The 26472-nt window shown below is 39.3% G+C and overlaps 3 protein-coding genes across 3 annotated transcripts in view; 1 reads left to right on the forward strand and 2 right to left on the reverse strand.

Moving 5' to 3' along the window:
- Window positions 1-13350, forward strand: part of LOC763114 (heparan sulfate glucosamine 3-O-sulfotransferase 1-like) — a 33447-nt gene extending 20097 nt beyond the window's left edge. Inside the window, exon 3 of the mRNA XM_030984510.1 lies at window positions 8616-13350. Coding sequence (XP_030840370.1) covers window positions 9034-10170 — 1137 coding nt within the window. The 5' untranslated portion in view covers window positions 8616-9033 and the 3' untranslated portion in view covers window positions 10171-13350. The remainder of the gene's footprint in view (window positions 1-8615) is intronic.
- Window positions 2394-3347, reverse strand: LOC115923810 (proline-rich extensin-like protein EPR1). The gene has a single exon (XM_030985154.1). It carries the CDS (start codon window positions 3345-3347, stop codon window positions 2394-2396), a length of 954 nt encoding a protein of 317 aa, XP_030841014.1.
- Window positions 13351-19716: 6366 nt separating the features above from the next.
- LOC115923554 (serine-rich adhesin for platelets-like) lies at window positions 19717-26169 on the reverse strand. The gene has a single exon (XM_030984512.1). It carries the CDS (start codon window positions 26001-26003, stop codon window positions 22482-22484), a length of 3522 nt encoding a protein of 1173 aa, XP_030840372.1. The 5' UTR covers window positions 26004-26169; the 3' UTR covers window positions 19717-22481.
- Between the last annotated feature and the right edge of the window lie 303 nt (window positions 26170-26472).

The raw sequence follows: 26472 nt of genomic DNA on the forward strand, positions 1-26472 counted from the left end.
ACCAATTCCTAAATGTAAGCCTGTAATACCTCAGAATTTAAGACCTATAGCACTAACTAGTTATTTTGCGAAAATAGCTGAGTCTTATATATGTAAATGGTTACTCGAAGACATTTCAATTCAAATTGATATTAATCAATACGGAAACCGTCAAGGTCTGTCAACTAATCATTACTTAATTCGTTTGCTTCACCAGATTTATAAAAATGCAGAAAATTCTCGGTCCATATCTACACTTATCTTTACAGACTTTTCAAAAGCTTTTGATCGTATAGACCATAATATACTTGCCAATAAGTTAATCCACCTTCATGTTCGGCCTTGTATTATTTCATGGATCTTAGATTTTATTGAACACCGTCAACAACGTGTGAAATATCTTGGTCATTTTTCAGACTGGTCAACGTCTCATGCCGGTGTAGCACAGGGTACAAAATTAGGACCAATTATTTTCCTAATAATGATAAATGATGCTTGTTTTAACTCAGAAGTACCATACTTCAAGTATGTAGACGATCTGACATTAGTTGAAAGTCGTACATTATCACAACCATCTAAATTACCAAATACTTTATCTGATTTTTATCAATGGTCTCTTCGTAATAACATGACTCTTAATCCATCGAAATGTCATTGTATGTTTATCTCTTTTTCTAAGAATATAGCTGATCAGAGACCTTTGTTTATTGGGGATGAGTGCTTAAACAGTGTACAAAAAGCAAAAATTTTAGGAATAACTGTGCAGTCCGATTTGAAATGGGACAGTCATATCTCAGACCTTTTATGCCGTGCTAATAAAAAACTTTTCATGCTTCGTATTCTCAAAACATACAGATTGCCTTTCTGTGATCTAGTAACAATTTACAAGGGATATATTCGCCCAATATTGGATTATGGAGTACCTGTTTTTAACGGAAACCTCACCCAAAGTCATATCTTAAGTTTGGAACGAATCCAGAAAAGAGCATGTAGGACCATACTAGGTGATCAATATATTAATTATGACAAAGCTCTTGAAGTGTGTTCTTTGCAGACCCTGTCAGATAGACGCAAGCAATTATGCACTAATTTTGCTTCATCTCTTGTCAACAACCCACTTTGTAAACATTGGTTACCTGTTAACAATAATGTAGATTATTCACTGCGAAGAAGGACCAAGTATCGTCAATTTCATTGTAAAACGAACCGCTATAGAAATAGCTCAATTCCATACCTAATAGACCTGTTGAATGCATGAATGAATCTTAATTGTCTACCTGTTGAATGGTCCGGTGTCTCATTGTCTGCATACATTTTTACATTTTTACATTTTTACATTTTACATTCCGCATTTTAAATTTTAAATTCTATGCTTCCATAATTACTTGTAACATCTTTTTAAAATGTACATTGAATAGTGATAAGGTTTTGTAGCAATCATGACATGGCAATTCAGATCAAATGGTGTTCAAGTTTTTAATTCATTTGCTTATTTCTCCCCAATTTACGAAAGTCGGGAAGGAACTTACTTGTTTTGTTGTTTATTTTTTTTAAATACCCGACGCTCCTTGACACGAGAGGTCCAGGGATGAGCGAGCAGACCGTTAGCTAGTGTATATGGGAGTGTGAATGGGAGTGTGTATAAGAGTGTGAATGTGAGTTTTTATGAGAGTGTCCAGGGTGCGGGAGTGAGGATGGGAGCGTGTGTGGGAATGAGAGCGTGTATTGAAGGGCAAAGGGCCTGCTTGCTCATCCTTTGACCTACTCTTGTGTCACCTCACAAGATATATTTTAAACGTGAATTAATTTGCCTGTTATTGCCTTGGTCGTATTATTTATGAACTTTGTTATGAATTTTGTTATATACTGTATATTATACTTTGTGACAATGTCAACCACATTTGTATGTATTATAATTCATTGCCAATGTAAATTGTTCATAATTCAGCCATCTGGCTGCGAAGTGCAATCAATAAAACCTTTTCAATCTCAATCAAATCTCAATCTCAATCAATCTACTTATCTGGAGCAATATGGAATAAGAGGGATGCCTGCCTGTAATGTTGATAAGGAAAGGTTTTAAAATACTTGTAATTAAAGAGTGGACCGGGGATGCCCCTTTACCCCGCGGTGCCATCTATGTCCCTGCACGCACTTCTCGTACTCCGACCGAAGGCATGCAATTCAATTATAGCGACGTACATACTCGGGGACGAGACTTTTACTTGCTATTTTAGTATGCCGCATAAAGAATTTTAGATTGTTGAGATGAAGAAAGGTACTCAGCAGAGCCCGAAGGTGCATCATTGATGCGTTCTATTTGCGGTCTCGTCATTTCAAACCCAGTGGCATGTATTAAGAGAGATGGAAGAGGAGGGACCCCCGTGTGCGACATGCTGAGAAAGGAAGCCGTGTCATTCCCTTGATAAATCGAGATAGTTGAAAATGAGAGGAGGAAGATTAGAGGGTGTGATGAAGGGGGCAGGGAAAGCTAGGATTGGTGGGGATGATGTACCCACGGGGGAAGCTAGGATTGGTGGGGATGATGTACCCACGGGGGAAGCTAGGATTGGTGGGGATGATGTACCCACGGGGGAAGCTAGGATTGGTGGGGATGATGTACCCACGGGGGAAGCTAGGATGGGTAGGGGTGATGTACCCACGGGGGAAGCTAGGATGGGTAGGGGTGATGTACCCACGGGGGAAGCTAGGATGGGTGGAGATGATGTACCCACGGGGGAAGCTAGGATGGGTGGGGGTGATGTACCCACGGGGGAAGCTAGGATGGGTGGAGATGATGTACCCACGGGGGAAGCTAGGATGAGTGGGGGTGATGTACCCACGGGGGAAGCTAGGATGGGTGGAGATGATGTACCCACGGGGGAAGCTAGGATGGGTGGAGATGATGTACCCACGGGGGAAGCTAGGATGGGTGGGGGTGATGTACCCACGGGGGAAGCTAGGATGGGTGGAGATGATGTACCCACGGGGGAAGCTAGGATGGGTGGAGATGATGTACCCACGGGGGAAGCTAGGATGAGTGGGGATGATGTACCCACGGGGGAAGCTAGGATGGGTGGAGATGATGTACCCACGGGGGAAGCTAGGATGGGTGGGGGTGATGTACCCACGGGGGAAGCTAGGATGGGTGGAGATGATGTACCCACGGGGGAAGCTAGGATGGGTGGAGATGATGTACCCACGGGGGAAGCTAGGATGAGTGGGGATGATGTACCCACGGGGGAAGCTAGGATGGGTGGAGATGATGTACCCACGGGGGAAGCTAGGATGGGTGGGGGTGATGTAACCACTTTCTGATCTCCTCTGATGTCACGCCTCAGATGGAAGACGGAATGTATCGTATACATTCAGTGCATGTTTGTCACATCTTTCATGTCTTTGTAACATATGCGTGGGGTATGTCTTTAAAGCAAAACAGGCAGACAAGTATTACAGATGGGGAAGAATTTTAGTTAATCTTCTGGAAAGAAGATTAATGTTTAAAACGAGGTCTGGAAAAAAGATACGAGGTGAATCGTAAGTGTGTTTGTGTGTGTTGGGGGGGGGGGGGGGTGTGAGAAAAGCCTGTTCCTGCTGCCTCTTGATTACAGATGAAACTTGAATTTGAAGGAAAATACGTATTATGGATTCCCTGAGGATTTGGAAAGAAGATTACGGATGATACCCCAATATATGAATAACTAGTACCAATAAGGGATGGGATTTGCATATAAGGTGTAATGGTTTGAAACCTTTCCCTTCATGATTATATGCATGCAGTCACGCGAACTATTCTTTCAAAATGAATATGCTGAAAGACTGCATCGGTTGGTGAACCCGTTACTACGGTAACGAATGACAGGGATGCGATCCGCTGTCATCCACACACCTATCCTGCTAGCCGGTGGCCATGTGACTTGGACGTCACCTAACATTGGCAGTGATATGACATGACATGACCTTTGGCACCCCGCGGGCTTAATGCCTCATCAAACCAATTACTGACAGAAAGGAGACGTGACCACGATTCTTAGACATGTGCTGAGAGATGAGCGGGGGGGGGGGGGGGGGGGTAAGGGGTTTCATGCTGGTATGAACTTGTATACGTATTGAATTGAGCTATTTTTCATTCGTAATTTTAGAATCAGCGTCAACTGAACTTGGCATTTGTCATTCGAAATGGAGACGGTTAAATAGTTTCATAAGGTTAAAGACAAAAAATTGTTATAGACCATTTAATGTAGGCCTACATTTTGTGTTGTTGGTGTGAGTGTGGGATAGGTAACAGTAACTGTTTCGACCTCATTTTTCTATTTCAAGCGGTAGGTTAAACTTCAAGCTCAATTAAATAATCTTATTATTCACAATTAGAGATCGTCACAAGAGCATGCTTATTGCGATCGTAACTACTTCCGACAAATTTTAAAATGCGCGAACAATTCAATGGCGTATACGTATTCCGAATATGAACTCTAGGGGATGTACAATTCGGCATATGTCGATTTGGTTTTTCTTACGTATTTTTGTCGATTAAATATACGTATACCCGCAAGTATACCCGCAAAAAAATGACACCTCACTCGTGCACGTACAATGTAATGTTCATTTTGTGTTTAAAAAATAGAGGGAAAAGGGAAGTTAAAGAGCAATATCTCCTACAAGGATAAGTAGAAATTGAAGTCGTTGTCAATCTCAGAATCGCGTTAGCATGCACGCTATACGGGACGACTATGAGTTCGCCAATGTTGCAAAAGCCATGCATCCCGTTTTTTATTCTTCAAATGATATTAGATTTCAGTGGCGTGCCTCGGAAAGGTTATGTAGTGAAAAGGGTGACTACGTCTGGAGAAATTCTAGCCTTTTCCTTTTTAAAGGTGTTTTTTCTTTTTGTATTTGATTCTAGTTAAACATAGCCAGTCACTTCACCTTTCACTTGCAGAGTTGCTTTGAGCCTCGGATATTTCACAAATATCACTATCATGATGATTTATGTTTTTATTTTTCCCTTTTTGTAGGCATTTTTAGAGTCTTATAGGAAGGGGTCCTATTATCTTTTTCGTTTTAATTCATCACTCCCTTTTATTCTTCTATTCTGTTTCATGGATTATTCCGTCTGTCATTTGATAGGGTTGGGGTGGGGGACCGGTGGTGGGGGGGGGGGGGGCGTGCTCTCATAGCGCCTTCATTGTAGCTACATTAATTGAATGATGGATATAATTATCATTTCATAATCTATAACATAGTGGCAGGACCATTTCAAGCAAAATATATATTACTCGAATTGCTTTCTATACATATTTATACATTAATTGTAATGTTTTTATGTTGGATTCACCATAATCTTAGCATAATCTCTGTAAATCTTGAAAGTCATATTTTTATGCTTTTACATACCTCCTAAAGGCTTGAACATATTGAGTTTACGAACGATTCTAACGCACAAGTTCGTCTTCTCAAGCCCAAACCTATTTATGTTTAAACTACACACGTGGCAGTGGAATATGTTTACACAAAAGGTTTATACCCTTAAATAATATTTTAACCTGATTTTGTGGGCGATTTATGGTTTTGTTTCTCCAACCGATCGTTATGTACATACCGTTTGTTCTAGAGCATGCTTTTGCATATTACGTGTTGTTCCGCTATGCATTTCGCTTGAAAATGTTGAATCTTTTTTGGAAACTCATTTGATCTAATTGTGGTCAGAAAGCCGACTGTCATATATAATACTGTCACCGACATATTTCCTATCCTATCCTTCTCTGTCTTTCTTTCTCTGTCTGTCTGTCTCTGTCTCCCTGTCTCCTTTTGCCTTCTCCCCATCTCCCTATTTTTTACATTAAAGCAAGATAAATTGTCTGACATTTTATAGTAATTTACTGTTCATCTCATTTCTTAAGCCTGGTAAATAGTATAATCCTTAATATAAATGGACAAAAGTATTTTTTACAATGCATGAAAAACAACTTGAATACAGATAATACATTTTAGAAAGTTAAAGCTTATCTGCCGTAGTTTATAGGAGGGATTAGACTGCCCTGCAAGGTCACTGGACAGGTGGTTATCTCATCAACTCAGCTCTCAGTTAACATAAGAAAAAGAGGATCATGGGGGACCAATGGTCACCGATTAGTCATTGTTTGTTATATAGAGGGCGCAAGTAGCTAAAAGTAGTGCAGTGGGCCTTTAAAGCATATACACCCCTGTACTCATTGGCAATGATGGGCTTGAAGTGCTTTAACCATGATCTATATACTCTCAAACGGGTAACATTATGATGATGAGGAGGGGGAGGAGAATGATGACGATGATGATGATGATAACGAAGATGATGTTAAAGGAAAAGAAGAAGAACAAAACATCGGCAGAGAATAATGAAAGCGAAATAGAAATTAGTTTGTTTTTACAATCATCACGGAACGAGATGTACATGTATGGTAAGGGATGTAAGACAGGAGATTCATGAACATCTTAAATACTAAATCCCACACTATTCCCAATACTATCTGCCCTGTCAGTAACCTTACCCCCTGCAGAAGAAGTATGTTCGGGAAGCCATTGCGACGAGGACAATTCGATCAGTAGTTTTATTAAACACGATACCCCCCCCCCCCCGCTCTCTCTCTCTCTCTCTCTCTCTCTCTCTCTCTCTCTCTCTCTCTCTCTCTCTCTCTCTCTCTCTCTCTCTCTCTCTCTCTCTCTCTCTCCATTCTGTCTGTCTGTCTTTTATCCTCAACCCGCTAAAACTAATACGTAAAACATTAGAACAGTTCCGATTGTCCCCTTGGCCCACGGAACCCTATAGCGGGTGAGGGGGGAGGGGGGGGGGGGTTGCATGCCAGAGAGAGGGGGCCTCATCTATCTGGCATGCATCCCCCTCACCCGCTCCCGGGTTCCGTGCGCCGAGTGTTTCCCCATTCACCTTAAGGGTTAACCCATTTAATGCCAGCTGATTTTATAACTAGCTACACAAATCCATTTTATGTGATTGGTAAGAAATGAGTTGGCGTCCTTAATTCTTGCTCGATTTAATGGGTTGGTTCAATGGTTGGGAACAAGAGATGAGTTGGCCTCTCATACACAAATTAATTCAGATATACACGTATATGTAGTTACTTTTTTCGCTTTCAAGTACCTCTTTGAATACTACTGCATCTACTGGGCTTGCATCCATTAGATGTTACGACAACTCGAGAGCCGCTGGGCGAACCTTTCAAGTGTCGGGTTATGACTGTGAAATATAGAAGCCATTATAGGCATGGATGTAATACAAAAACCGAGTGGACCAGTTTGTTGACTCGCATATAAGATTTAATTTCTCACATCAGCCATGTATGCTCAGGGGCGTCACTAGCAATATATGTATATTTATATGGTTGGGGGTGTCGGACAGTTTATTTTTAAAAGTAGGCCTGAAGTATCCCAACAAGTATAAAGGAACAAGAACATTAAAATGCAAACATGTTATAATTTTGATTTTAAAAAATTCCGATAGTGTCCACATAAACGATTTTATCGATACAAAACTTGAAATTTTGGCCGTCACATCCGACCCCATTACCTCTAGAGATGCCTCTTTGTTATATAAATAGAATGCCGTACAACCGTTCTCCTAGAGCTGTGCACTACCCACTTAATACATGAATTATGTTCATAGCAAGAAGGACGTTAACTCTGTTTGAAGGTATAGGAATTAGCGCCCTTCTGGCTCCAAATAGACAGTTTAATATTTGATTGACTTCCAACATCCAGAAATAGTTCACTCACATCGCATTGCTAGATTGCGGACATGATCTTATTCGTAATTAGATGAGAGAATAAGAAACCGACTTCACACCCTCACCGTCTTATTTAATTTTGTTCCCTCTGATCTTTTGGTCACATATCGAATTATATGGAGCGTGGCTACACGTGTGAAGCGGTATACTGCACTTATCGCAGTTGACTTTGGCGTCATTTTGTCCGTCCCCCGGTGAAGCGCTTCTGATAAGGACTCATTCAGATCATGCTGACATCGTACTGGTGTCGTGCATGCATGTTGTCTGTTAAGGCCATTGAGGAGAAAAGGGCATTAGCTCGTAACTTTTCTCAAAGAGTCTAGGCCCTATTGGCTCTTAGCAATTATGGAATCATGAAGGAAAGAAGAACTGCACGAATTTCTCATCGACATTTATTTTTGCGAACGTTAATGTTGCGAGGAGGGAGATGGAAAATGATATGCTAGGAATACGTTACACTCGCATAATTATACGATAATGCCTGTGGAATTTTTTTTCTCTGGTTGAAAATGCATTAAACATTCAAAATGCTGATCACACTTTATTCGACAGTGCCGAGCAATATGATTATGTCATGTCGAGTCAATAAGAAAGTTGCCTAATTATCGTGGTTATCTTTATAACATAGTGTTTATCGTTTTGATAAGCCGACATAATACAGTCCGCCAGATATTTATGTGAAACGAATTAAGTATACGTGCATTTTCTTCAAAATATAATGAATATCCATAATTTAGTGTCATAAATTTTCTCTTATTGAAACTTCTGTCAAATGGAATTGCTGTAAATCAATGCATTTTAAAGGTGCAGTCAAACTAACATTACGTTTTTTTCTCTTTTTGTCCTTGTCATCCACAGATTAGACATTTATAAAGACGCTTCGCGGGACGACTACAGGCGATCGATGTCGGTAATACAGTTTGGAAAAAAACTCCTGATATAGGAGGTCACGATTGAAACCCATGGGCAAGGATCGTGCTCACAAAATTGAAGATCGGATTAAAACGTCCCAGTATGCTCTGAAGTGGATTAGTTTGATGACTGGATGTAAATCCTAGTGAGTTTACCCATCGACCGTTCTCATTTTGAGGGACCCTTAATGAATAAGTAAGAACGACGGTGGAATTTTGCTACTCATCATTTTTTAAAGGATGCGACGAATATAATAAAATATATTACATTTGGATACAGTAGTTTGCATTCTGACAATGATGTATCTGTTAGCTGGTGTCTCTTCCATTCTGCTACGTTATATTCTGGTAGATAGGGTAACAAAATGAACCTTGGGGAACCCCAAGAGATGCAAGACGACCACGCCATGAAACTAGGGGTCCCTACCAAATTTCATCGGAAAGTCGGGATGACCAATCGGTTCGCAATCGGTCTGGTACTGGTCACGCTTACGTTCTCTCTGTCCTTCATAGCCCTGAGTCATCCCGAAGCAATTCCCGCAAGACAACAGACCGTCCGGGAGGTGATTCCCAAGGAGTACCTCAGTACTTGTCACAGGCGTCATGAGGACGGTTCACTTGCATTGCTTCCAGAGAAGTACCTGACGATGAATGAATGCAAGAAGCGCCTACCTGATGTCGTCGTCCTGGGCACCAAGAAATGTGGCACTGGAGCGTTACGTGTCTTTCTAGATACGCATCCCAACGTTGTCTTCTCTAAAAGAGCCGAGGCGAAATTCTTTACGCAGAACTACAAGAAAGGCATTGACTGGTACGTACAGATCATGCGACCCACTGCGACTGGCCAAGTCGGAATGGAGAAATCTCCCGGGTATTTCTTCTCGAGTGATGCGGCCAAACGCATCAAATCAGATTTACCACCAACTACTAAGTTCATCGTCATTCTCTGCAACCCAGTCAGGCGGACAATATCTGAATTCACTTTCGAGCAGCTCAACAAGATTAAAGAGAAATATAAGGTAGACACTGAGGAAGCAAAGGTGATCGCCAAGAGGACTTTCAACTCCAGTAAATTCGAGAAATACATCACGACCTCGTCAGGTCGTATCAGGACAAACGTGGATATCATCACACATAGTATGTACGATAAATATATTTTATCGTGGCTTAAGCTCTTCCCACGCTCACGATTCCTTTTCGTCGACGGCGACAACTTCACCCATAATCCTGTCGCCGTTCTTAACGAAATCGAGCAATTCATTGAAGTTCCGCATTACTTTAATAGCAGCAGATTCTATTTCGACAAAGAAAAGGGCTTCTTCTGTCTTTCAGAACCTTTCAAGCAGTGTCTACGGTCCACCAAGGGGTTGGAGCACCCTCCTGTTGATCGGACAGTATTGAGGAAACTCAAGGAACTCTTCAAAGCGCATGATTTTGCCACGAGTATACTGACATTAAAAAACTTCACATGGATGAAGAATGATTACGGTTCTAAGATATGACCTTGAGGTCACGACTTCCTGTTCATCTCCTGTAAATTAATGAATCATGTTTCCTTTCTTCTAATGAGAACACAATACAACATGATCGCGAATACTTTCGTAAAGAACTAGCTCAAGGCAATTCCAATATCCTGGTCCATCTCCTATTAAAATGATGTATTGTCCAATCCAAGAATGATTTCTATAGGGTACACAACCAGGTATTCAATTCGTCCTTCAGTTGATTTCTCAAAAGTCTTCACGATCATGTTCTTAATTACCTACAGTATTTCAATTAAACTCTGATAAAAACTACACATTTGTATCAGTTGATAATACACTATCCAGCTCTTTATGGTCTTTGACTATTTAGTATGTCTTTCCAATCATGTTTCCGGTTACATCGTCTCGAAAGACGCACTCGACATTCGTAGAATACATTTTTCTAAACTCGTTGGTCTTTTTATTCATATGTTGACAAAAATCGAGTTATTTATCTTCCAAAAGCATGAAAAGAGGCTTCCCAAATGATAAATCTTTTTATCAAAAAGAGGCTTTGCAACCATGGCCATCGGGGTGGTTTTTGGGTGTGTTTTTTTGGTGCTAAGATAGTACTTACGTTGTAGCGCCTTGAGTGGTACAGTACCAGAAAGTGCGTAGTAGAAATGCTTACTATCTTTATCATTATTTTGCTTAATTTAGGTGTGATGTATATTTATTTTTTCCTTTGATGGCATTTAATTTAGAAATTAGTTGGAAAGACGAAACCAGCCACTTTAATTAATAGTAAATCTAAACTTGAACAGCTAAATTATTATTACAAGAACAAACAAGGCTTCATAGTTTTAAAATACCCCCTCTACTTATTTTTTTAGAAATAAAACAGGTGTTTGAACGGTATTTAGAGAACTTGTATACGATGACACAACTCATCAGCAACATGAATACCGATTCAGTGAGTAGAATAACGAATTTGCCGAACATGAAAATTGACAATATTGAATCTGCTTTTATACTAAAGAAAAAAAGTAACATATGGACTGGGAAATAAGAAATAATTCATTGGGATTGTTTTGTGGTACTTATAATTTATCATCACCCTTTTTATCACTCAACATTAACTTCATGATCAGCCAAACAGTCAAATTCTTTTACTCATTTATTCTCTTTTAGTGAATTAGATTTAAAGTGTTCTTTCTAAATGCATGATTATTCTTCAGCACATGTTATCAGTGAGATGGAGCTGTGCACACGACGATACGCAATATTCTAATGACATTATGCTCCGAAATCTATGGAAAAGAATTGATAAATTTTGGGCTGAACAATGTTTTGTGTACGTGTCTATTTTGTGGAAACATGAACAGAGATATACATGTATAATTTCCAATCATCATTGTTGAATGCAATAAGGCGTATATATTGTGCAGAAATTTATCGAATGAAGGTCTATAATTAATATGAAAGAAGTGATATAATAATTGAGTTTATAAATCATCGGTGAATGTTGATTTGATGGAGTTATTATGTACATGTAGATGGAGTTATTATGTAGATGCGTGAAAAAACGTGTCTGATCCAATAGCTAAAGAGAATTCAGAGCTTTATTGAACATAGGTGTATATAGGGGTATATGTCTATTCTGAACTAGGTGATATGCTATTTGAAATTGATATTGAAGAGTATTCTTCTTTCACTGTTTCTATTTTTCCTGCCGCATAGTCTCTCTCCAGAGGATGGAGGGAGGAAGGAAGGGAGGGAGGGATGGGGGAAGGGGTGTAGAGATGAGATTGGGCAAGTGTGGCAAAAGAACCATCATTTCATTGACACTAAAATAGTACATACGATAAATGCTTGAAATTTCTTTACTTTGTGTTGGGTTGTTGAAATTGTCTTTTTGCTCAACGATTTTGTTCCTAACCTTTAATATCTCTTTTTCTTTGAGGAGGGTAAGGGCTATAAAAATGGTATGAGTCCTATGAAAAACCATAATGGATATGCCCTCATAACTCATCTATCAAAATTGAGATTGAAATGCATAACAAGCCGTTCCATATTAGGGTACTGCAGCTGCAGCTTACATATAGCAAACGATTGAAATCTAATTTCGATTGCATTAGAGTGCCTCGGGCGACATTTAGAAGTAATATCATGAATATCTTGCATTATTGATAGAGCGGCGAAGGGGTTGGACATATATTTGTTCTTGATATACGCAGCAATAAAGAATGCCTGTAGCCTGTAGGTGTATACGTGTATTCTAAGGTTGTTGTGTCTTTGAGGCTCGAAAATGGTGACAAATGTGAATGAAGATTATTCTCATCTTTGGAGTTCAATAATAATAAATGGACTGATTCATGAAGGTAGATTGGCTGCTGTGCCTTTGTACAATTACTGATAACGAAGGATTGGTTGTTGAATAATAGCAAAGTCATATCGCCCAGTCGATTCGAAGCAGACTTCATACCGACCGCTTTTGTGCCATCTTGAATAGTTTGTTCGGTCTATCGTCGTTCTGTAGTCAGTTTTTTGTCTTTGATGTAACTATAGGGTATAACACAACTGAGAGAAACTGAGAATATTACAACTCGGATGGTATTTCTTTCATTTATCAACTTTAAATGGGATTGTGTTGGGGTTAGATATAAGTGTTGACCTGGACCAGGTTTCATTCAATGGTAAGCTCGCTTACAGCCAATGAAATGCAATTATTTCAGTATAGCTTTTAAAAGTTAAGTTATTGTATAACTTGATATTGATAACAAGTGTTATGAAACCTGACCTGGTAAATGTTAAGCGCTTAACGTAAGCCTCTCGAAAAGAAGAGTAGCTTTTTCTGTTTTCCTTGGCGTTTGTGTAATTCAAAATACCATACTTATTATTAGAGGCTCTACTTTCCATTTTGAATATAAATTTTATAATCATAATTATTAAGTCATCAATGGTGTACTGGGAATAATGGTTGCGTATTTATGTAAGAGGATTGGTGACAGGGTTGTATGTATGATGAGGAGACTGGGGACAATCAAAATATATTAATGGAATCAAGAAAACAAAATGGAAGACATTATCTGTATATCGTTATGCAACATGTCGAAATTGTATATCTATTTCAAGAGTGATGTATGTATATATTTGTTCCGTCTCTTTTTATCAACGTTCAAAAGAATTAAAGAAAATGAATAAAAGTATTGAAAATAAGGGGAGACTTCCAAGTGTTTTCTTTTCGTCTGTGTAATTCAAACACTCTATACGGTAGATTACTATTTACTATTTTGACGTGCCAGTTAAAGTACTTAATATTAAAGTACTTAAAATTGATAAACGGTTTAACAAACCGTTTATCAATTTTCCCTAGAAAATTAGAAAAATTAGAAATTCAATACCAACATTCCATAGACAAGAAAGAGTGAAAATTCATACGATAGAAATATTTAAGAATTTCATTTGTTCCGAAAAATACCTTTAGTCTTAGGCATAGATGCACTCATTATCTAGGAATACAGTACACAGATATTAGTGGATAGATATGTACAAAATCAGAACTTGTATCATTACAGACTTCTGGCAAAAAATATTCAGTTGTGATAAGAGAAGATGTGCTTAATATAAGTACTACTCAGTCACACCACCAATCTGACTATGCCGACTCTAAACCGATCGGTATATCGATCTGGTGTCGGTCTTCTTGTTATGACTGAAATAAAAGAGAGAAAGAAAGAGAGAGAGAGAGAGAGAGAGAGAGAGAAAGAGGGGGAGTGGGAGGGAGAGAGGGAGTGTAGAAAAAAAAAAAGGGGGGGGGGTAATACAAGAAACAAAGCAAACACAGAACAGATATGTTGTGAGGAAGCAAAGACAAGGAAAGCAAAGGCAAATATAAATTAGAAGGAAGAGATGGAGGAAGTGTGCGGGCGCTATATGGAGGGGACTATCATGAGCCATTATTGAAAAAATCCAATGAGGTCGGGGGAGGGGGGGGGGGTTATGATTATTACGAGTAAATTCAAAGGGGGAGGCAAGCGCGTAGCCAGGATTTATTTTAGTGAGCACGCGAAGCGTGCGAATCACTTAAAGAGCGCGCGAAGCGCGCTCCCTAAGGGAGAGTTAAGCGCGGAAGCTTGAAAGAAGACGATCGTTGTAGACTCATAATCCTTGTCGAATACAGTCGCGCGAAGCTTTGACGTTCATAAATTATTAGAGAAAGAAGACGATTCGTTGTACCTCTCTCGACTCTTAATGTATTCAGTCCACGCGAAGCTTTGACGTTTCATTAAATTATTAGAGAAAGAAGACGATTCGTTGTACCTCTCTCGATCTTAATGTCTGAATTCTGGCGCGAAGCTTTGACGTTTCATTAAATTATTAGAGAAAGAAGACGGTTCATTGTACCTTCTCGACTCTCAATCCTTGTCTGAATTCTGGCGCGAAGCTTTGACGTTTATTAAATTATTAGAGAAAGAAGACGATTCGTTGGACTCATATTTCTTAATTTGAACTCAGTTGCGCGAAGCGCGGAAGTTTTGACGATTTGTACCGTTCTCGAACGTCCTCACATGGCTACGCGCCTGGGGGGAGGGGTTGTTTGTTTTGTTATGTTTTGTTACATACACATGACATGGTGCCATAAAACTGCTGTGCATCATCATCATCATCACAAATTCTCCGATATCCTAGAAATATCTCAGTGGAATTAAAATTGCGCGATGAGCATTGGGTGACATTGATTATTGTGGGAAAACAGAACAATTATAATTATATTCAACAACTTTTCCTTGCATTCAACTTATGAATATTCATAAGTATCGGACCAATGGGAATGAAGCTGGATTTGCGCTTGTCATCGAAGGTGGCGACATTCAGGGAGAGCATGAGATGCAACTTAAGTTTAAACCAGGTCAAAATAAAAGTTCAAAGGGGACCGTCATCAGATAACGTGTTATGCTGAGATACAGGTGCCAATAGATGGCGTAATGCAACAGTACATGATATGAAAGCCATTTTCTATCCAAGTACGATAAGCACCTGTATGTTCTGAAAAGGAGATTTTAGTGTGATTAACAGAAAATGAATTAAATTCAGAATTCCATGCATAAGATCTTTCAAAGCTAGGGACTCTGGTTGTGATCAGAGCCCTATCAACAAAGGATTCCAGTAATTCTTTCACATTTTACAAAGCATTGACATAATGAAATAAGCAAATTTGTAGACTGTGTAGTACATGCGATATTGGATGAGCGGCCGCCTTTGAATGTTTGAAACAGACAAATGGCGCCATACAAGTGCTGTGGATCATCATCATCATGTATTATTACCATGATTAAAACACACACAATACCGTGAAAAAATGGTAGACTCGCATGAACAAAGGAGCTTGTGTTTTACACAGAGGGTTTGAACAAATCAATTTTACCAGTAGCAGATGTAACATAAACATTAGCATTAAAACATAAAACAGCACTGAAAAGCATAACAAAGATGATTCACATGCCCTAGGCGCTTCCAAAGTAGTATTATTACTCTGGCTTGAGCCCTTCTGCCCTGAGAAGCATTCAAAGAATTAATTCATACCAGGTACCCATTTCATTTACCTTGGTGGAGAGTGGTAAATGTAAGTTAATGTCTTTCCAAATGAAATAAGTTCCGCGGCGGGACTCGAACCGCGAACCATGATCACTTATTGGGTGACGTATCTACTAGATTACGAAAACTATACTGTCTTATCATAATGAGAAGCAATATTGTATCCATTGTATAACCCCACAACAACAAAAAATTGTTGGAAGACTTTAACTTCACACCCTTGCATTCGACACGAAACATCCATTCGCTTTGACTGCTGTCCCATTTCCCTACAACTGTCACATGAGGGCGTAAATCATTTTTGAGACACAATGCCCATTCAGGGCTTGTACATGTACATGTTGGTAGGTCGACGTGAACAGTTTGGCTCGAGCTAGCGTTCTCCTCACCGCGAAACGCCCGTAACTGTCGGGTCGCGACGCAGTGGTACAACTCCTCGAGAGGTATAGGAAACGAACGACACCAGCGAAGTTTTCGTTAGGGGAGGAGTGGTGATGGTAAAAAGAAAGTAGACACTGTTTCAAATTAATGTTTAATATAAAGTTATCTTACATAATTTCAAAATAAACAAAATTCAATCCTCATTAAGACGATTATGCAATCGGACTCATACCATCATCTGGCCATTAAAATGTTGATGAGCATTGGAGATATGCCACAGACTCGTCCATGATCTTGGGTGGAAAGGAGAGGCATGTTGACCGTGCTTGTCAAAACCATGTGGTTCTGAGACGACATTTGACATCGAGATCTCAATCCTGTTCATTGTTTCTCATTCCTTGTTTTCAATTAAGAACAAGAATGTCTGAAAGATGCACATTTGAATTGGCTACTTGCTATATTCTTTGCATTTTTCTTATCAGACCTTCTAACAGTTACATGCCCATCCAAGCGTGAACGTCCAAAACTTGATCTGTATTGATGTTGGTAGAGTATTGACTTTAATTTGATACAAATTTCATTGTCGTTTATCGACGGTTTAAATGAAACATTTGAACAATAAACAGTGCCCCTTTCTTGTTTATTGTTGCTGAATAAACATTATAGTAAGTTAAGCTAGTAAAAATTAATCATGTTAGTCTGAATTCATTTTCTCAAAACTCTCTCTCTCTCTCTCCCTTTTAGTTCTATACCTTGTCTTCCATCCGTGTCTTCTCGTCTATCCACACACTAAAATACCATTTCATTTGCCGTGTCTAGTTTCTCATCTACCACTTCCTAAAAATAAATGTTCTTGTTCCAAGTTTGTTTATCATTGGCAATTTTTGGAACAAAGATGAAACAGTAAGTAGGACGATGGAGGCATAATACAGACGAATGAGAAGATGACAAAACTAGAAAAGACTCAGAAGTCGAACAAGAAGATATTAAAGTGAGCAATATTCGACTACATAACACACAGGAATTACAAGAAAAATATACAACTTTTTGGCATGAGCTTTTTAAATGCTGTGCATTTTAATTTTTAAATCACATGAATAACCGTTCATCATCAACAACAATAAAACAAAGACATGGATATTCTATACTCAGAAAACCAGTACAAACTTCATAAATAACTTTCCATCCAACTATTACAATATAACGTCACTCTATATCGTGAATAAAACTCCGATAATAATCTATTTCTTAGTTTTGATGTTTTTTTTAAACCCACAACGTTACAATAACACTTTTAAAACTCTACACAATATGAGAACATCTCAAAACACTCGATCAAACAAATTCTGCGCAATATCAATTCATATCATCTAACTCTAAAGACTATATTAAACGTACAACTCATAGATATAAAAACGTGTATACTTTGACGTATATAAAGCGAAGCAGCATAAGAACGACCCATTCCTACCGCCCCAAGCACCATGCATAAGGTTTTGAAGAGCACATTTTCAAACAATATTAAGCACAATTGCGAAGGCTTTGGGAATGAAGAGAACGATTATAAAATAAAAGAGAAGAATACAGAAGAAAAACAAAGAAAAGAGAGAGATAAAGCTAGAGAGAGAGAGAGGGAGAGAGAGAGAGAGAGAGAGAGAAGGGGATATATACAGAGAGAGAGAGAGAGAGGGATATATATATATATATATATATATATATATATATATATATATATAAAGAGCAAGAGAGAGAGAGAGAGAGGGGGGGGGGGGATATCGAGTGAGAATTTTCATGAGGGTATAGAGGGGAAACTACAACAAATATGATCGTTACATTCAAAAGTTGCGTGTTTTTAATTGCTGCCACGTGGTTATTAAAACACGAATATTCACTTAACAGGGAGTTTGAATAAATAGGATTGCATCCAATTATTGGAAATAATACTTGAAAATTAACAAACAAATCAAATCAGATATTAATCATTATTTCAGAAGAAAAATATAGCATTATAACTCGAAATCATATACATGTACAAATATCATGATGGAAATCTCATTTGAATGACGATTGCTTGATTGATTAATATGAATAGAGAAGTTAATCAAGAAAAAAGAAAAATTACAAAAAACCCAAAACAAAACTAGGGTGGACAAATCAATAGCTCATTAACGTGAAGTTAGGTCTGTGGCCTAACACAAGTGATTGGTTGAACATTTCAATCAAATATACATCCACTGACATTGGCACATCAGGACCAAGAATTCAACAAATAAAAGCAGAATCCGATGATCTGATTGGCTGATTATTAACTTACAATTGAAAACAGGCTTGAGAAATCAACCATAAGTATTATGCAAGTAAACTTCTGGCAAGAGAAAAATATAAATACAGGAAAATTAATTTTTAGAATGAAAAAAATGATTAATTGTGTACAAAAACCTATGTTTGACAAACAATCATTTTGAAAGAAAAAGAAAAAGACAAATTAATAAGGAGTTTCTCGTACAAACTCAGTTTCGCGATGGTGTCCAGTGCCAATATGCCTCGCATGTCAAGTGAAATAGCATTGGTTTCCAAAATCTTTGTAAACGGTGATATATATTTAAAGTTTGGTAAACAATTAAACGTAATTTATATCAAAGAAAAGAAGAAAAAAAACTACAATGTAGTTACTTGGAACATACAACCTAAATGAACCGAATCATTAAAGGCAAAAACCCTACAATTGGCCTATAATCAGACATTATTCCAACAACATCACAAAAACAGCAACTAAAATATGTTAGCTACTTTCCTCGTGCGAGTGACCTATGTATACACAGTTAAAAATTTAGTGAACATGTTGTTTAAAAGTTTAAACAACTGTTGATTAACGGGTGACCTGATCTAAGAGTTGTTTAAAATGTTAAGCAACTCGAGTTGTTTAAAGTTTAAACACTTAGTTGATCAACATTTGAACAACTTGTTTAAAATCACAATTTAAACAACTGGTGTTGTTTAAAGACGGTTGTTTAAAACGGAGCTGTTGTTCAGTGGGGGTTGTTTACACCAACTGGGTGTTTAAAGAAAGTTGTTTAAAAAGGAGCTGTTGTTCAGTGGGGGTTGTTTACACCAACTGGGTTGTTTAAAGAAAGTTGTTTAAAAAGGAGCTGTTGTTAAATAATAATAATAATATTGGATTCTTATATAGCGCACGTATCGAACTTGCAAGGTCCTCAAGGCGCTCCAACATTACCCGGCTATGCTAGGCTGCCATAGGACATTAGTTCCGCGGCGGGACTCGAACCGTGGACCTTGTGATCGACAGTCCGGCGACGTTTCCACTCATCCACGACACGTCTACAGCTTGGTTGGCCATGATTTGAAACAAATCTTTTAGCCAACGCGCACTTTACTGGCACGTGACACATGACGTCATATGTAAACAACACTGTCTAAAAGCTCTCGTATAGTAAATAAAGCAGTCATTAAATTTTAAACAGCGAATGTTTAACAAAATTACTTTCGTTTCGAGCAACATTGTTTACAATTTGTTCAACTGTTGTTTAAGATAGTGTACAACTGTAAGTGAACATCACTTTTTTAAGCAGCGTTTTTACTGTGTACCAAGCATAACAGTGCGTAACCAAATACATGTATATCTCTAATGTATGCAGAAGAGAAGTGGCATAGTAATCATTTGACATTATTACTGTATAATAATGACTTTGATTCGTGTCGTTTGGTTGTTATTTATCAATCGCGTGGGATGGAAATGGAATGTTAATTAGCTTGATGGGTGTTTTTCTTTTCTTTTAATGACTTTTGTCGTGTTTTTAGAATACTTTAGTGGTATAAATACAGCGATAGCTACGAACAGAAACTTTATAAATAACATTAACAAGGAGAATAAAATGAAATAAAAATAATTATTTGCTGTTAAAGCAATCGCTATATATATATATATATACTGTCTTTTCTAGGGAAAAATTTCCCACTCATAAATTCTTGTAGATGGTTTTGCATCAGCATTTTTCTAAAATGGTTTGTATCTTAACATAAAAACATCACCCAGGCCCTGATACATATTCCATGAATATAATTTGGCGCATCAATGTATTTGCGTTCTATTAATATTCCTAGACGATCAAATAATGATGAACACATAATACTGATATTTGTCGTTCCTCAGCGGACTAGCGTGTGGAACTGATATTTAAGTGTATATACAAATATTCTAAATTACATCTAAATTTTCATAATACTAATCACAAACATAATAACAAAGTTTTTCTTCACCAAACACATACTATATATCTTCTCCTTTTCATCTGCATGTCTAATACCCTCTTTGTCTATATCAATATGCTACATTTCTCCTTTATATATTCATCCACCTTCGTTAAAGTTAACAACTCTTTCTCTCTTTCTGTCATTCTGTAACTGTGCTCCCAAATATGCCACCATTTTGGTTATAGCTACATCCTTATTATGATCATACTTTCAAGGTTTCTCGAAGCAAAACATTTAAAAAACATTTCTTTGTGTATTAATGCAGACAAAAAAAGTCATCGTTAATATTCATTGTAACAAAAGGAGTTTAAATGGCGGCAAGATTAGCGAAATCCGTTGGATGCCTGGATACAAAATAATCAAGGTTGTAAATAGCTTTAGCGCACAGCAGTATTCACTAGCACCATTTTATCTTAACATAATACGACATGTCATATCTACTGGGAATACTGTTTTTTTCTGGAACGGATATTGCAAAATGTTCTAACAAAAGGGCAATGGATATAGTCTGGGCGCAATATTAACAAAGACACACAACCCAATTGTTAACAATATTAGGGTTGAAAATCATACCAATTATATGTCATACATTGACATGAAATTAATTTGAATTATTATATTACCAGGAATGGCGCTGTATGTACTTTCTTATTTAGACAAATAAAGTTGATGTTGTAAGGACTTTCGACAAGGCCTACAGAAGGTGAATATGCTATCACCATTAAAATGCAAGTATACAAATTGTACTTATATCTATAACAGTTTAAGTTCTTGTTCCTGCGATTACAGATGAGCTACATTCGTGTTGTGGGAAATTTCAATCATTTCATTTAGTTCATATATGTGTCTCAAATTCAAGCAATGATTACCGAATTTTAATGCCATTGAAAAAATATCGCATTCATGATTACAATATATTTGCTCGAATGAGATGTTTCTTTTCACCGCTCCTGTATGTAAACAAAATGTGTTCTATAATACACATTTTGAAAGCTTTAATTTATACAATACCTAGTATCTTGTAGATTTGGTACAATAATATAATAATAAGATAAAATACAATCTATATTCTCTTCATCCATATGGATCTACAATGATCTGAACACGAATCATTCAAAATTATACAATTGAAAATTATGTAAATGACTATACCATATACAAACATGATTATTCATCACTTGTCATTAATACTGTGCTAATATGAATCGTCATTACGATTTCAGTTTATGTTCTTTATTTTCTTGTAAATCGAGTAATCACGATAAAAAGATAAACGATGTATGACAATCCTTTAAGTGCGCTACGTATAGCGATATCCCATCGTTTAGTCACTCAAGTCAAATGTCGTAAATAAATATTGTTTCCAAGTTGTACATTCTCTTGATAACAACATTGAAACGCATCTCATATCTTCCTCATAATATCAAATATGATAAAACGGCAGTGCTGTATATATTTCAAGTGCATACATATTAAATACGTACATCTTGTTTCAAGTTGCATTAACTGGATACTAAATATCGAGAGGGTAGATCATCCTCCGTTTAAAACATTACTAATAACAAAAAGAAGCATTTATAGTGTGTTAGGAAGTAAACAAAGTTGGCAAACTATAATGACTCTCTACATCGAAAGTTTGATATATGAAATCTCTTGTCTTCAACATTGCCATGGATATTATATTCTGATATGCTGTAAAATACATCCACTCTTTGGGAATAACATTTTATCAGTAAATGTTGACGCTGACATCGATATACAATTATGATCTCACAAATGAGAAAACAAAAACCGGCAGGAAATTGAGAGTTCATACTTGAGTAAAACAAAACCACCCCTCTTCCAAAATAGACAGAAGAAGAAGAAGAAGAAGAAGAAGAAGAAGAAGAAGAAGACGAATGAGAAGGAGAAGGAGGAGAAGGAGAAGAAGGAGGAGGATGAAGAAAAAAAAGACAGGATTTTTGAATGGCGTTCAACAGTTACACTAATAATAAATTAAACTAATATTTCAGATTAATGATAGTCAATGATAATGAAAAAACAAAAACTAACTAATCAAATGAAAGGAAAATTTCTCTTGACGGGAGTTTTGTCATCTATCATGATTGAGTAAAGAAACCTTCAGCCGTGTTGCTTTCACGTATGGTGATGGTAAAATCTCGCATCTTCACGTCAGTGACGAGAATATTCTCGACCTTCTCCGGCTGAGGACGCCATAGCTCTCGTTTGATCTTTGCAGCAGACGGAGACTTCAGGCTCAGATCCAGTGGCGAATCCACCGACGATGCCGTGAACGAAGGTGCTCTCTGCTCGGTTCGGACAGTAAGGATGGGCTTGGGGACAACAGGAACTCGAATTGGTTGATGATGAGGGGGCAACGACATCGACAAACAGTCCTTCTTCTCTACGCGTTCGACTACGTTCTTGCATAAGGTTTTAGCACACTTTGATTTCTCCTGCAACTTTACGGTTTCCTTCAAGACACTCACGCGTTTATCAAGGGTCTTGGTGATGTTGTTATTCAGTTCGACGGGGCTGAGATTTCGTTTAAGAGATTGTGCAGGGGGTTTCGGCTTTTCCAGCCCCGTACCTGGCTTTGTGTTAAATGTCATATTATACGAATCCATAGCAGTTAAGTGTCCATTTTTCTGCTTCAAACACGGTTTAGGATGAGCTTTTGTTCCATTAGGCTCACGATTCCTAACGAATTCAGGACGACTCGATACGGATTCTACACGATTCACAACAGGTACGACAGGACTCGGTTTTCTATTCACGCTTCCATTTATTTGCTTGTCCCAAGAATTGACTGGAGTTGTCAAGGCTGACTTGGAATGGTGTGCAATTGACTTTGGAACGACTTTTTCTCGCAAGGGTGCGTTCAAGATTTTACTCAAGTTTTCGTTCTTCGCTTTCGGCTCCTGATTCGTTACTTTTCCACGCGCTTCAAGTCCGCTCAAACCATCGTTGGTCTTTGGAAACTTTGGACATGTAATTGGCATTGGGGCATTGATTTTCTTAGGGATAAGTTCGGAGCGATTTAAACTCCAGTTACTGTTCTTGATGCAATCCTTGATACCAGTGGGTTTGGCATCTTGCCTCTTGTCGAGAGCTTTGGGAAGATGAGAGGCCTTCTTATTGGCATTCATTGAACTGTTTTGTTTTATGGATACAATGTTGTCATCTTTCTTGATGGAGGATTGAAGGCTCTTTTCGGGTTTGCTCAACGGTTTCTCATCTATAACCAACGGACAATCATCCTCATCCTCATAGTCATATGGACTACTCTCTACAAGGTTTTTGGAAGTCGGTGCACTTTTCAGAGGGGCCTTTTTACAGTTCACCGTCTTGTCCGTCATGGACTCGGTAGGACTGCTGGGGATGCTGCCGCTCGGCTTGGCGTTGGTCTTGGAGATACAGTTGGTCTTGGAGATGCTGCTGTCATTGGATATGGTGCTGCCACAGTCAATTGTGCTCGACTTAAAACTGCTATTTCCAACAACTCTCGACTTGACACTGCTGTTAGGGATGTGGTCCGACTTGACACTACTCACAGCGGCAGTAGTACTAGACTTGGCGCCGCTCGTGGCGGCAGAGCTGCTCGGCTTTACACCGGTGTTCCCTGTCGAGTTGCTCGGCTTCACACCTGTGTTCCCTGCCGAGTTGCTCGGCTTCACACCGGTGTTTCCTGCCGAACTGCTCGGCTTCACACCGGTGTTCGCTGCCGAGCTGGTCGCCTTTACACCGCTGTTCCCTACCGAGCTGCTCGGCTTCACACCGGTGTTCCCTGCCGAGCTGGTCGCCTTTACACCGCTGTTCCCTACCGAGCTGCTCGGCTTCACACCGGTGTTCCCTGCCGAGCTGCTCGTCTTCACACCTGTGTTCCCTACCGAGCTGCTCGGCTTCACACCGGTGTTCCCTGCCGAACTGCTGGGCTTCATACCTGTGTTCCCTGTCAAGCTGCTCGGCTTCATACCGGTGTTCCCTACCGAGCTAGTCATCTTCACACCGCTGTTTCCTACCGAGCTGCTCGGCTTCACACCGGTGTTCCCTGCCGAACTGCTCGGCTTTATACTTGTGTTCCCTGTCAAGCCGTTCGGTTTCACACCGATGTTCCCCGACGAGCTGCTCGTCTTCACACCGGTGTTCCCCGCCGAGTTGCTCGTCTTTACATTGGTGTTCCCGGTCGAGCTGCTCGTCTTTACACTGGTGTTAACAGTGGTACCTGGCTTTACAGCGCTCGTCACGGCACTACTTGATTTGCCAGTGCCGCTGATGGTTGACTTGGGACCGATGCTGGGAGGCGTGCTCGATTTGGCACCATTGGTAACAAGGCTGCTGGCCTTAGTGCTGGCAACATTGCCCGACTTGCAACCAGTGGCAACCACATTGCTTGTTTTGACACTGCCATTACTCTCTGTGATAGTCGGCATGGGCGGGTCAGGAGTTGGACTAACCAGGCTGCATTCCATTGTGGCGGTTGGGCTAAACAAGCTTCCATCTTTCTTGTGACCCATGGGGCTCTTGTCCTTCCTCGGGCTCTTCTCATCGACTTCTGATGAACGCGAGTTGCTCCGGATGACGATCTTAATAGGACCGAGCTTACCGAACTCGGTTTCTTTCACCTCGGCCGCGTGCTTGGGTGGGGGCACGAGCTCGGCGGTCACCTCCGACTTGACGGGTCTCGACACCAGCGATGACGAGAGATGATGTGAGGTGTGTTTGGGCGACGACGGTGGCATTGGGGAAGGTGATGCCGATGACGATGATGATGATGATGATGATGAAGATGAAGACGATGATGATGACGATGATGATGTTGTTGATGAATGGCGCGAAAGAGAATGTGGTGGCGGCGGGAGCGGAGTTGTTGGTGTTGATATCTTTTGTTTCTTTACTTTCACTTTTGTTTTCGTTTTCACTTTCACTATCTTCTTCTCTGATTTCAGTTTCTTTTGCGGTACAATCACAGGCTGCTGTTTCACCTTCATTTTCTTTTTCTTCTTCTTCAGTTTCGGTAAACTCTCTTTCCGAACAACAGCATTTGTCTTGATAACCTTGATATTTCTTTTTTCTTTCCCTTTCCCTTTCAGTTTCTTTTCTTTGGGTTTCAATCTTCTGATAGTAACCGTACCGTCCTCATGCTCATAATGCTTAGTTCGGAGAACAGTCCCATCTTTCTTCGTCTTTCGCATGATCCGAATTCTTGAAACCGGTGATGGATTCTTTAGCTTTGGCTTTGGCATCTTTTTCTTCTTCTTCAGCTTCTTCTTCCCTTCCTTCTTTTTCCTCTTAAGCGGTACTGGAATTCTAGCTGTCGTTGCAATTGAGGTCGACTTGGACCTACCATCTGACATGGATGACTTGGATTTCTTGATCAAAGATGAGTCCTTTCGTTTAATCTTAGGAATAGACTTAGCTTTAAAACCACAGCATAATCTCTTAATCGGGGTTTCCTTTCGAAGCAGGGGAGGTCCGACATCGTCGCTGTCGTCGTCTGATGATGACGAAAGGAACGACGAGGAGAGATCTTGAGCCAGTTTACGTTTGACCTGTCCAACAATGCTGGCGGTCCTCGCTGGCATGGTGCCTGGTGGCTTGGTGGACGTAGATGGCAGCATGCATGGAGAGACGGCGGGAGTGTTTGAGTTGACGCTGCTGCTGCTGCTGCTGTCGCTCTCACTGTCGCTCTCGCCGGGCTCCTCCTTGATATCCACGGGCTCTGGGCGGGGCACGACATCTGGGATCGGTGGGTCGACCTGCAGAGTGCGAGAAAAATAGAAAAGGAGACATCATTATTATTGAATAAGTTTATAACTTGAAGAGCTTTTAAAAACGATATTCTGGGACTTCCCAGTCGACATGCTTCTTATAGTTAAAAAAAGGAAGAGAATATTCACATCATAATTATCATCCTGATAATGTATCGATCAACATATGGGGGTATATAACAATGTCCAAAATTGTATATTTACGTTTTGAGGTTTCCTATTGTAGGTACCCCTTTTTTTCTCTCCAGAAACTGCGCATTTTGTTGCCCCCTATTCCGCCGCCGCTGACATAAAGAAAGATATTGATTTTTTTCTTCTT

The sequence above is a fragment of the Strongylocentrotus purpuratus genome, unplaced genomic scaffold (genome assembly GCF_000002235.5).
Source record: "Strongylocentrotus purpuratus isolate Spur 01 unplaced genomic scaffold, Spur_5.0 spur5_scaffold_14, whole genome shotgun sequence".
Taxonomy (NCBI): Eukaryota; Metazoa; Echinodermata; class Echinoidea; order Camarodonta; family Strongylocentrotidae; genus Strongylocentrotus; species Strongylocentrotus purpuratus.